The sequence below is a fragment of the Pithys albifrons genome, chromosome Z, assembly GCF_047495875.1.
Source record: "Pithys albifrons albifrons isolate INPA30051 chromosome Z, PitAlb_v1, whole genome shotgun sequence".
NCBI classification, from domain to species: Eukaryota; Metazoa; Chordata; class Aves; order Passeriformes; family Thamnophilidae; genus Pithys; species Pithys albifrons.
This window is the reverse complement of record NC_092497.1, coordinates 77260391-77272546: the sequence shown is the minus strand read 5'-3', so window position 1 is coordinate 77272546 and position 12156 is coordinate 77260391. Positions and strand designations below refer to the sequence as shown.

The 12156-nt window shown below is 42.3% G+C and overlaps 1 protein-coding gene across 4 annotated transcripts; it reads left to right on the top strand.

Moving 5' to 3' along the window:
• The first annotated feature begins 2217 nt into the window (after nucleotides 1–2217).
• On the top strand, nucleotides 2218–11944 carry S1PR3 (sphingosine-1-phosphate receptor 3). Of its 4 annotated transcripts, none has more exons than XM_071580371.1 (3): nucleotides 2218–2300; nucleotides 7530–8847; nucleotides 9907–11944. In XM_071580371.1, exons 2-3 carry the CDS (start codon nucleotides 7710–7712, stop codon nucleotides 10098–10100), a joined length of 1332 nt encoding a protein of 443 aa, XP_071436472.1. In that variant the 5' UTR covers nucleotides 2218–2300; nucleotides 7530–7709; the 3' UTR covers nucleotides 10101–11944. The 4 variants fall into 4 exon arrangements, with proteins under 4 accessions (XP_071436472.1, XP_071436469.1, XP_071436468.1 ...); XM_071580368.1 differs by lacking the exon at nucleotides 2218–2300 and adding an exon at nucleotides 2356–2471; XM_071580367.1 differs by lacking the exon at nucleotides 2218–2300 and adding an exon at nucleotides 2356–2486.
• The last annotated feature ends 212 nt before the right edge of the window (nucleotides 11945–12156 follow it).

Below are 12156 nucleotides of genomic sequence, written 5' to 3'. Positions count from 1 at the left end.
GATCAATTTCATTGTCAATTACCACCAATAATATCAGAAAATACTGCTTTCCCATTATTCATCCTGTTTGTCCAGTCAGGAATTTTCAGGGCCCTTGGAGCTGTTAACCTCCTGTTGCTATGAAAATTTATCAAAGCTCCCTTACTTTCTATGCCTTACTTAGTCATTAATTTCTTTTCCCCCAGAAATGTCATTTCCTTTCAGGTTAACAGCTTCATGGAAATCTCTCCATGCATGCCTCACTGGCTGTTGTGTGACATTTTGAATTGAACCAGTGGGTTGTATCAGCTACCGCTGTAAAGGTTGAGCTCCCTGAAGCTTTTTGCCAACAGTTGCTTTTGCCTGAGATACCACACCAGGAAAGCCCTGGCAGCCTCTCAACAGGGACACTGTACCCCACTTAGTTCCTGGGTGGCTTCTCCAGATTGCGCTGCAGTGTCCTGCCACTTGTCTGCTGCAATGACATCAGCAGTCACTCCAACGACAGAGCCAAGAGGCAGCTGCAAGAAACACTGCCTGCTGATGAGGCAAATACCTCTCCAGCACAGTTATGGCTGAAGTCTGTTCCCATGACGGAGCGGAAAGCTGGAATATGAGATTGCTGTGCTCACTGGTGCAACTACACTGCTCAAGGTGCTTTGCAGCTGAGGGGCTTTCAGATACCACCATGTCAGACACCATCACAGATCTCAGTCAGAGGCAACATCTGATCCTCACCAGGGATACACAATTTCCCATGCATGCTCCTCTCCAAAGCAGCTCCCTCGTACTGTAGTGCGACCTTGCTGTGAGCTGCTCCTGTGGCTTGCTGGTGGTGGTAAGCCCAATTGAAGAAGGCACTTTAAAATTATCACAGCCAGCAGGGCCCAGTTTACTACTTCCTGGAACCACTGCCAAAAGATCTTTCTGGTGGCAGTATCTTGGCCCCTTATCTACGACAGTCTGATCTCCTCTCCAAGTAGCCAAAATGTAAAAAAAAATATAAAAAGGACATAGGGAAAAGAACAGAATAATAGCAGAACACTGAGCCAAGCTAGGGATTGCATAATGAAATAGCTGCTCCACAAGAACTGGGTCTTGATGGCATGTAGCAAGCACCTGCCAAGAGAACTGCAGAGCTTTCTGAGGTGGTTTTCGGGGAATCTGTAGGACAAGGCTTTTCTGAACAATGGGAGATCAAAGATTCCAAGGTCTGGCTCCCCTTTGAAAAAAGTGACATGTACATTTATGTGACGTGGAACAAGTTTTCCACTTCTCTCCCATTCCACAGAAGAGAGGAGCTTTCATACAGCACAAGGGGGGAGAGGACTGGAGATAAGGCTAGGACCACCACACACATATATGGGTATAGTCCATTCCATAGCTAAATGGGGCCATATCCATTGGGGCCATCAGCTTTGAAGCAATTTTACCAGCATTTTGCCCTGTGTGGTCCTTATTTCCTATCAAGGTCCTAAACCAGAAGAGTTTTATTACACCTTTTCAGCAGATAAAAAGCCGTCATTGAAATCATTTGTTTTGCTACATCAGCTTAAACTTTTGGCTATGAAAAGCCTAGTTCTGCTTTTTTCCAGGATTTTTCTCAACAGCCGAGCCTGTGGAATGACTCTGAGTGTGATGATGTTTAGGTCCAGACAGGAGGCTCTGAAGAAAAACAGTGATTGCAGTGAGAGTACTAGGCAACCCTACACACCTGCCATGTTCAGTAGGGTAATTGGAGTGTTCCTGTTTACCAGCTCATGATATGTATTTTGGCAGAAAGATTTGCTGTACCCATAGGCATATGGTGTATCTGTACACCATAAATTAGACAGGTGTAGGATCCAGGTTCCAACTTCTTGTCCAAAGTGATGCTCCTGTCACTGAGGAATCCACATGCCTATCACTGTCCTTGAGTAGCTATTATTCAATCAGTAGCTCTGTCAAGAGGTACCTTACTAGAAAACACGCTGTAATCAGCAGCTCTATGTCAAGCCAGAAGTACTTTTGTTTCACCACGCATTGCTCAATTCAAGCTCTCTGAAGGTCGTCTTATTGGACACAAACAGAGGGGCAGATGTAACATACGTGAAACTTCGCTTAGTTACTCGGTCAAGCTTAGTAAGAGCTACCCAGAACTTCCTCCCTTCACCTCACATTGTTATGGACGTTACAAATATGCTGGTGGGCTCTGACGTCTCACATTTTCATCCCGGCTGCCCATCTCGCTGTTTGAGAATTCCACCCATGGCTCTCCGCTCAGCTGTGTCCCGTAGGCAGCGTCCAGCCCCGCGGCGCTGCTCCCCCGGACATGTGGCACGGTGAGCGGCCTAGGGGCGGGGTGGGGCGGGGCGGGACGGGACGGGGCAGGCAGGGGCCGCCGGAGCAGCGAGCGAAGCCTGTCCAGCGGTGACGGCAGCGCAGGAACCGCGTGCTGGAGGCAGGACGCGAGTAGGGGCGAACGCGGGAGACGAGAAGAGCCCGGAGGGGAGGTCGGTCGGTCGAAGGTACCCAGGCGGGGCAGCTGCGGGGAGCGCGGATCCTCGGGGATTGGCGGCGGGCAGGATCGGGGCGATGCCGGCCCGGCCCGATCCTGCTCGGCGCAGCCCCGGGGGGCGAGCGGCACCCCGCAGCCGGAGGGGTGAGATGCGGCGGCCGCGGAGCGCCGGAGGGCGCGTTGCGGGTACGTGGGGCTCCGGAACGGCCCGGTCCACGCCCCGCTTGCCCCCGCCGCCCGTCGTGGCCGTACCCTTTCGGCGAGGTGGCCCCGTCCCGCCGGGCTGGGAAAGTGGTGCGGGTCCGTCTGTCGGAGTGGGAAAGGCACAGCGCGGGGTCCCGCTTAAGCTGCGGTGGCGGGCACGGAGTGGCGGGATGCGTGGGAGCCCCGAGACTCCCGGGGTCACGCCGAGGACACGTCGGGTAACTTAGACAAGATGTTTGTCACCGCAGAAAGTTCAGGTCGCCATATTAATGGAAATTTGTGAACTGAATGGAGTTTAGAGTGGGGGGAATGTTTCGAGAGTGCTGGGAGACGGGAAAAGAAGTTCAAATGCCTTCCTTTAACGTGCAAGAATTAAACCAACCGGGAGCATCCCTGTGAGGAGGTGTGCATGTGTGCCTCTCGGAGTTACAAAATTCAAACTGATTCCTAAGAGCCAGAAGCCAAGAAAAGTAATTATTTGTTTTTTTGAGACTGGAAACTGCCAGCACATGCACTTTAAAAATGTTTTTAAAGTTTGAGTTGTCTAAGACATTGTTTTGCAGCAGATGTTTATTGTCAAAACTTCATTGGCATCTAGCACATCTTAATTTGAGTGAAAATGTGTATTGAGACGTGCAGGTATTCTGAAAAGCCTCTTCCGTTGATGAGATTACAAGGGTGTGCCTGATAAATTACTCACGTTTACTTTTCATTTGGAAAGGCTGTACAAATGCATAAAATATAAAATATTTTGTCTTTGGATATGTAGTACTGTCTTTCCCTTTGCCGTTTTTTAAATTTTCTTTGATGGCAGTGTGGCAGTACCTGGCACAGAAGTGCGGTCAGTGTGTGTAGTGGTGGTGAAGGGCCATCCCGTTTCTTTGGTCAAGTCTGTGCATGGGTATTTGGTAAGTAGGAAAGTACAATTCCAGCCAAATTACAGTGAGTGCATAGCATTATATGTTCTTGCGCAGGCAAAAATAGGTAGTGAAAAGTTAGTTCTATTCACACTTTATTCTCACTTGTTGCCTTGACTTTCAGAGAACTGAGAGCAGTTTTGCTCACTGTTTTGAAAACAGAAATAGCTTTTATCTTTTTTTTCTTTTTTTTTTTTTTTTTTTTTGATGTAAAGTACTCAGTGACTCATGAGATGGTAAAAGCCCTCAGGTCCCTGTGGAACTCTTAACCAGCATGTCCACTGGAAACAGCAGAGGTGTAGTGGAGATGGTTGCTAAAGGGTTTTGGCATCCCCATTATCACAAGTTGCCTGTTGCCCCTGATATGTGGAATTACACATTCACAGAGGAAAATCACAGGCAAGGGGAGCTGGTGTGAGGTATGACCCTGAGCATCTGCCTGTACCACTGTGTGGTTGAGCTGAGAGGACAGTGGAGATGTCTTGCAATAGGGCAGGTCAAGGGATTGTGGCCTTCCACACGGTATTGCCTTCTTCGTGACATGTGTGGCAGAGAGATCATATGGACACCAATGAACCCTAGGGATATGAGCCCCTGCTCCAGCTTGAAAGGGTGCTTGACTCTGCTAGGATCCTTGGCCTCTGCAGGCGATCACGTTAACCACTGCAGAAACTCCAAAGCGTGGCGTGAGCCAGGAGAATACCCAGAAGGGGTGATATGTTGGTGCTCATGACTGACACCAACTGCTCTTTTCATCCTTAAAGTAGAAAGGACAAAAGTCAGCCAAATAGCTGGAGGAGGCAGCTGAATCCCCCTCCACATTATGTGGTTCTTGACACTGTACCATTGCCTTGTTTGAGTAATTTAGTAATTGCTTTTTTAGCCATCACATCCATAAGAAAGTATACCTAGACTGCCCCTACACTGGAGAGATTTATCTTTCTAATGGTAGCTGGCAGTGCAGCAATAGGGATCCTCTGCTTTGCTTTAGAGGGAATAAAACTCATATCCTGTGGTTTCAAGAGCTCAGGATGCTGAGGTACCTAACCATGTCAGTGCTGGGCAAACAACATGCCACAGACAGGTTCTTCAGGTTATTTTTTAAATATTTTGAACAAAAGTCTGTACTTTGCAGTTAGTATGTGAGTGGGGCAGACATGTTTTGCAGAGTAAATCGTAGTGGTGTCACAAAGCAGTGACACAGGTTATCCTGGACCTGGCTGTTTATGTGTTGTTATTATAATGCACACGAAACATTAATTTTTCTAAATGTTAAAGAAAGAATGTGCTTTTTGAGTAACTGGCAACAAAGCAGGAGATAAACAAAAGAAGAATGTGGATGAAAGAGATTACTTGGAATTGTTGCTGTCACAAGAGAATAAATTTTAATTTATTACATTATTATTTATATTAACTTTCAAGTGGCTTGTATGTGATACTCATTCCATAGGAATCCTGGCAAATAGTAATGTTACAACCTCATTGCCTTCTCACTAGCCTGTTAGAGGCAAAGATTTACTTTTGTGATACTGAATTTGCTGTAATAATGTTAAGAGAAGTGGTAGAGACCCTGTATTGTTTCTGGTGATTGAGTGCATTGTCCTTGTCTTCAGCCAGGGGAACTGGTATAGCACCTTTAGTACAGTCACGACAGTTTGCATCTGCTGAGTTGTGGCTGCTGATAAACTCCTATGTCTGGCACATAATTTTCTTCACGGGAAGAAGTGTATTTGTCCTTTGATAGACTAGTGTGATAACTCGCTTGAAAAAAGACTTACAGAAACATTTATTTGTTATATGTGGTGCTCCTAAATCATAGGAATATTATCCTCTCAGGCAGCCATAAGCCAGTCTGGTGGGTATTGCTGGTTGAGCTCTTATTAACAAATACTTTTCTAGTCAAATGTAATTGTTTATTTTACAGTGGAAAGCACTTGCAATTCATATGGACACAGTGGGATTTTGTTATAAACTAATACAATGAAAGACTGTGACAGTTTCTGTGTAACAGTATCCAGATTGTAACTAAATTACAATTACGTTGAACCTTAGCTGAGGTGAAGTTGTTTTGTTGAGAGTTTCACTGTTACCATGCTTCAGAAAAGAGTTAACAACTCAAGGGCCCAGTTCAGCTTTTGGGAAATGAATGAGGTGGTTGAGGTCGTCTTCAGCATAAAAAACTACCAAAGACACAGTGCAACAACTATGTTTCTTGTATGTCCCTCTCAATGGGTCTCTTCAATCAAAGTAGTGTGGACCTATCAGCTAGAGTGGGGAAATAATGATGTGTGAATAGCAAATTATTTTCACAGAAAATAATTTTTAAACATCCTGAGTGTAACAAAAATATTCAAGCCAATTCACTATAGCTTTGTGAGATTAATTCCTTTCTGAAGGAGGGAATTCAGGAAAAGTGAGAGTGAGAAAATAGGGTGTAGGTCATCCTTTAAATGTTTTTTACATTCATCTGGAATGTGGTTTTCTCCTCCACTCATCCTCCTGAAAGGCACTTGAAAATGCATCTCTCACTTTTCAAGTGCCCCAAACAGACTGCTGGGTAAGGAGCAGCTCACACATTTTTCTGATCTTAAGAAACCTGTATATAGAATGATAAAATCATAGAATGGATCAGGTTGGAAGGAATCTTTCAGATCATCTAGTTCCATCCCCCCTTCCCTTAATACATGTCCTTTGAAAGTGTCTTTAATGTGTTTGGAAAATGCTCATGGCCCTTGAGTAAATAACTGGTGAGATCAGGAGCTGTAGCTCTTAAAAAGTTCCCTAAACTAAGCTATTTAATTTTGGGCCAATGGAAAGTGTCCTCTCATCCAACACAAATTCTTACTTTCTTACCTTTCCCAGCAAAATAAAATGCATTTGAGACGAATTTAGTTCTTTCCTCATCCCAATCCTTGTTTTCATGGAAAACTGAAACATTGGCTGCTTCAGTGCATACATTTGGGGCATGAGCACTGATTCTCTTAAAGTATGCAGCAACTCAACTGTTAACATTTCTGGTAACATGGTAAGTGCCTCTGACAACTGATATTTTTACAAATCTGTACAGATGTCTTATGATACTTATTGAAAAAAGTTTAGAGGATCTGCTGCAAAAATGGAACCTCAAAGTCCATGGGAAAATGTTGCAGGTAATTTAAGTTGTAACTTAAAGAAAATCAGAATTTCTGAGAAGGACAATTAAAGTTGGTGTAACTATTTTTATTTTTTTTAAAAAAACCCACAAGACTATTAAATGTATGTCTTGTGTACAACAGAAAAACAAAAGTAAAGTGAACCTTAAAAACAATATCTATAAAAATATGGCTTGCTGTGATTTGTTTGTTTGTTTGTTTTTTTTAAAGACGTGGTGGAAATCCAACTTATTTGAATGTATTTTATGATAACTGGCTTTCAGTGTGTCTTCTCAAGTGTAAGTACTCTTAATTTTATACCATTAGGGGTGAGAAGTTATTTTAGGCATTGGCAACGTGCACACTGGCATCATGACTTGACACCAACTTTCTCAGCATCTGTCCTGCCTTGAGTCTGCATGGGGAACAAAAACAAGCCTAGAAAGCAGAGTTTGCCCTGCTGCTGGTCAGGCAGTGATGGTTTAGGCGGTGTTTCGCTAGCCCCTTGCACATTTATATCTTTTTGAAAAGGAATGAGCCGTTTGCTATGCCCACTGACCCTTGGTGAGACTGGAAATTTTGTAGGAGGAAACACTTTTGAGGCCTTGTATTTCTGCAGCCAAATTGTCTCTGGGCTTGCCTTCAGCAACCTTGGTAGGCATGCAGCAATACTCAGCCTTGGTTTCCTCTCGCAAGTCACTGTCCATCTCGCTTGGCTCTGAGTGTATGTTGCAGCTTCAGCACTGAGTGACATGGAAAGACAGTGATACTTAATTGCGTTTGTTGGTTTTATTTTCACAGCGTGGTTTGCAAGCTGCTCTCCCGAATTAATATGCGAGGCTTGCTGGAGCTGGGGATACGCAGCGCCTGCCCAAAGGAGTGCTGGGAGGAACGTGGCTTGATCTCCCTCTTGTGGAAAATTATTGGAACTGTATTCTCGTGATACTGAGGAAAAAAAGTCCAGCATCCATCAGGGAACAAATGATGGCAGCAGTTACCATGCCACCTGATGTTCTTGTCAGTCCTCAAGGAAATGAAGAGATGGACTCTCTGATCGTACTGCATTATAATTACACAGGAAAGCTTGTGTTAAGGGAAAAAGCACCTGATAAAATAGACCTGTCCACTGTTGCATTTCTGATCTTATGTAGTTTCATAGTCCTGGAAAACTTGATGGTGTTGATTGCCATATGGAAAAACAATAAATTTCACAACCGCATGTACTTTTTTATTGGCAATCTCGCTCTCTGTGATCTTTTGGCTGGGATTGTTTACAAAGTAAACATTCTTATGTCTGGGAAGAAGACTCTGAGCTTGTCCTCTACAATCTGGTTCATCAGGGAAGGCAGTATGTTTGTTGCTCTGGGAGCCTCCACTTTCAGCTTGCTAGCAATAGCTATTGAGCGGCATTTAACCATGATTAAAATGAGGCCTTATGATGCAAATAAAAAATACAGAGTGTTCCTTCTCATTGGTACATGCTGGCTTATTTCAATTTCCCTGGGTGCCTTACCCATTCTCGGCTGGAACTGTATAAACAACTTACCAGATTGCTCAACAATTTTGCCTCTGTACTCCAAAAAGTATGTTGTCTTCTGCATTAGTATCTTCATAGCCATTTTGGTTGCCATTGTCATCCTTTATGCCCGTATTTATATACTGGTTAAGTCTAGCAGTCGTAATGTCACCAACCACAATAACTCAGAGCGGTCCATGGCACTTCTTAGGACTGTCGTGATTGTTGTTAGTGTCTTCATTGCCTGTTGGTCTCCACTCTTCATCCTGTTCCTCGTTGATGTGGCCTGCAGAGTCAAGGAGTGCTCTATCTTGTACAAAGCCAACTGGTTTATTGCTCTGGCAGTCATCAATTCTGCAATGAACCCTATCATCTACACCCTGGCCAGTAAAGAAATGCGTCGGGCTTTCTTTCGCCTTGTTTGTGGCTGCCTGGTGAAATCCAAGGTGGCCAGATCTTTGCCTATTCAGCCCACACCAGATCACAGTCGAAGCAAATCCAGCAGCAGCAATACCCAGAAGCCAAAAGAAGATTTTCCACCAATGAATGTTCCCTCGTGTATTGTTGAGAAAAGTGAATCTTCATTTCACAATGGAAACTTCTGTAAGTAAAGGACCCCTAAAGACAAGTAACTTTTCTGTGGCTTTTAGATTTAAACTGCAAGTGTAGTTTAAATATTCATGCACTCAAGTCAATGGGGAAAACACTAACCACTCATTTAACTTTGAGGACTTATTTATCAACAATCATGCATTTTGGGTGTTCACTCAGTAACACATCTGATTCAGAAAAAAACTTTCATGCTACACAGTAACCATGACAGAGTCCATACACGTCTAAGGACAACATGTACTACAATGGCATTGCATGCTGAGGCTGCATTTGGCACTTCCTGATTTTGCAAAACATCACTAAAACCTGTCAGAAACTTTATTCACTAAACATTGATGGTGATTGGAAAATAAGCCTGATTATTGCCAGCTGGAAGAAGAGTTCATTACATGTGTCGTAATGTTGATTTTAGTTCTCTGTATGTATCTTGCTATTATGTTAGTGGCCTTATATGTATGTGGTATAAATAGCTGTATATTTGTACAATTTCTTATTAAAAATACATTGTTTGGTAAAAGTTTACAGTTTGCTAAACATTGTATTGCAGTATACAGTGTAAGGTGACTAATTATACAAATAGATATATTTCAATGGGGATATTTAAAATGAAGTAGTACCTTTTAACTGTCAGAAACTTTAACAGATCATATCAAATCAGTATTTTTTATTTTTTTCCACTATTACTCGAACTTTTCATGTTTAGTGAAAGACAACATGACAGTTGTCACCGTGGCATTTCACACTGTGTTTTAATCAAGCAGTAGTATATAACCGTTGACAGAGGATATATATGTTCGCTGTTTAAAGTAGTTAAAATGTGACCCCACAATACACATGTAACAAATGTGTATTCACATACTGTTTCAATGCATATATTTTTGCTTACTATGTTCAATGTATTTAAAAATTTATGTCCAACCTATGTAAACCTGAGTACATTGTAAATGCACTACCTAAGCTGAGATCTTTCAGTTCTGAAACAGAGATGCATAATTTCAGAAAGCAGTGAATCACAATGGGTTCCCATGGAGTTTCTTCTTTCTTCTCCAGGCACTACCATAGTATTAGAAATTATCCCTTGGAAGTTTAGCAAGTGGGACAAGAATGCATTTTCTGTCAGCAGGACTCTACACTTACACCATCTACACACACTTTTGCAGATGCGGTACAACAGGACTGTACTGAAGGGCATATCGCCAGTTATACCTGACCCTGCCTTGGATCTGGAAGGAAAGCCTGTTTAGTTTGGAAGACCCGGAGCCAGCCCCAGCCTTTTGAGAGGCTGTTTCAGTGAAACCTGAGAACAACTTTATGGTTCATCACTGCCTCACCAGCCTCAGTACAGAATGGTGCTTAGCATCAAAGGAGTTCCCTGGGACTGGAGTGGTTAAGACTTCATAAACATCTGGTTTGAAGTCTCCATGGAAGCACCCCATGGTACTTCCATCAATAGTGCTTTATGACTGGCAGCTTCAGTGAAGTTTGTCAGGACATTCTGAGGCAAGTTCCCATTGTCTCTCAGAAAGGATGTAACCACCTCACTTCGTTGGGCTCTTTCAAAGATTTGTGTTTAAGGTCTCGAAACGCACCTTGTCTTATGCACAGTCAGTAATTGAGCCTCTTTTAATACATAACCTGAAAGAGATCATCCTTAGCTTTACTCTGGTCTTCATCATTTAAAGCAGCAGCGTTAGATCTTCTCAAATACATATAGTGTATAAGTTGTGTAATGTGTGTAGCAAAAGCCTTTAAAATTTAGAGGTTTTCATTGTGATTATCTTTTACAAATTAACAGTCTGCTTGTAAATGTTTTATGCTGTTAAAAAAGTGTGTAAGAACAAAGAACTGTATTTGAATGAAACAACTGTGAAGTAGAGTAGTAAATACAATATAATTTCTACCAAAAATGTTGAAAAGCAGTGTACTTAGAGAAGAAGAAAAACTTAAGCCAAGCAAGGCATGATATAACTATGTGGATTGCAGATACAGGCTCCAGGCTCTGTAGCTTTGTGAGAAATAGAACTGGTGACATTGCATTGCCATGGCTTGCTTAGGTTTTTAGATCATACATTGCTGTTTGGCTGTATTGTGGAAGTTCTTCCCTGAAGCTGTGTCTTTGAAAATGGCCAGCGAAAATATTCATATAATTCTAACTTAGTTCATGTGGTGGTGGCATTTGGCAGCATTTCTTGTTATTGTAGAGAAGACAGGCCTTAAAAACACAATGTTTTGAGTAAACGTGGTGGCTGAACCCACACCAACCCTCATGCCAAGAATATTACGTAATTCTTGCTATTTAGATGGGAAAAAAAGAGTATTTTAATAGCCATAGTGCAAGAAGATGCACACAAAGTGTGCTTTAACATCTGTATTTTAGCTTTAGCTATCATCAGTGTTGGTGCAAGGTACACATAATGCAAGCAACTCCACTGTTGAAAGCCATAGGATTGCATATCAGTACAAAAACTTTTCATTCTACTTTGATTTCCTTCTCTTATTTTGGAGTTGTGGGGATATTTTGTTAGTTCACTTCCCTGCTGCACTTGAAGCAGGTTTCTAAGATTCATAAGTTCACATGTAACACTGATAATGTAATTTACAAAGTAGTTATAACTGAAGAGAAAAAAAAATATTCTTGATAAAATCTTCAGTGGGTACATCCCACGTGGAAGTGTTGGATAAGGCATAGATTGTGGAAGATTTCAGAGGAGAATTTTAAACTCGGACAAGTCAAGGGCCTAACAGCAGTGGACATAAAACTACTAGGAAGATGATGTATACTGGAAGCTGGGGAAAGATGGAGAGTATCTTCTTTAACCCTAAAATATTAAAAAGTACTTCAAACACATCCCAGAATCCAAGGTTGTTATCATCTAGGCTGATTCAAGCACTCAAGAAACTGAATAAGGTCTCCCTTTCCAATTGGTTTTACATGGAGCAAAAGCTACAAAGGACACTTAATATTTCATTCATATTATTTAATGAATTGGAATGTCTATTTTTTGTTCTGGTTTATGAAATAAAGGCCAATCCAGCCACCTGTGGAGAAAATAAAGGGTTTTCAGAAGCTGCTTTCCAGAAGTCTTTTATTGCCAACAGGCTTTGAGAGTATTTTCAACTCATTAGGTACCATAAACATTTTGAAAAGTTTTAATAAAAAATCTCAAACATTTGAGGCAAAGTTGTAATGTAGCTGTCATTTTTCAAAGAATTGTAAAAAGAGTTTTGGCCTTCTATGGAAAACATGCATTTAAAAGCTTGGTGTTGTGCTTGAAGGCAGAAGGCTGGCTTGGCTGAGCA

Excerpts from the sequence above, each read along its gene's own strand:
- S1PR3 (XM_071580371.1), top strand. The coding sequence starts at position 7,710 with ATGATGGCAGCAGTTACCATGCCACCTGATGTTCTTGTCAGTCCTCAA. Across the intron at positions 8,848-9,906 it reads ATTTCACAATGGAAACTTCT|GCACTACCATAGTATTAGAA; the intron begins GTAAGTAAAGGA and ends TTTCTTCTCCAG.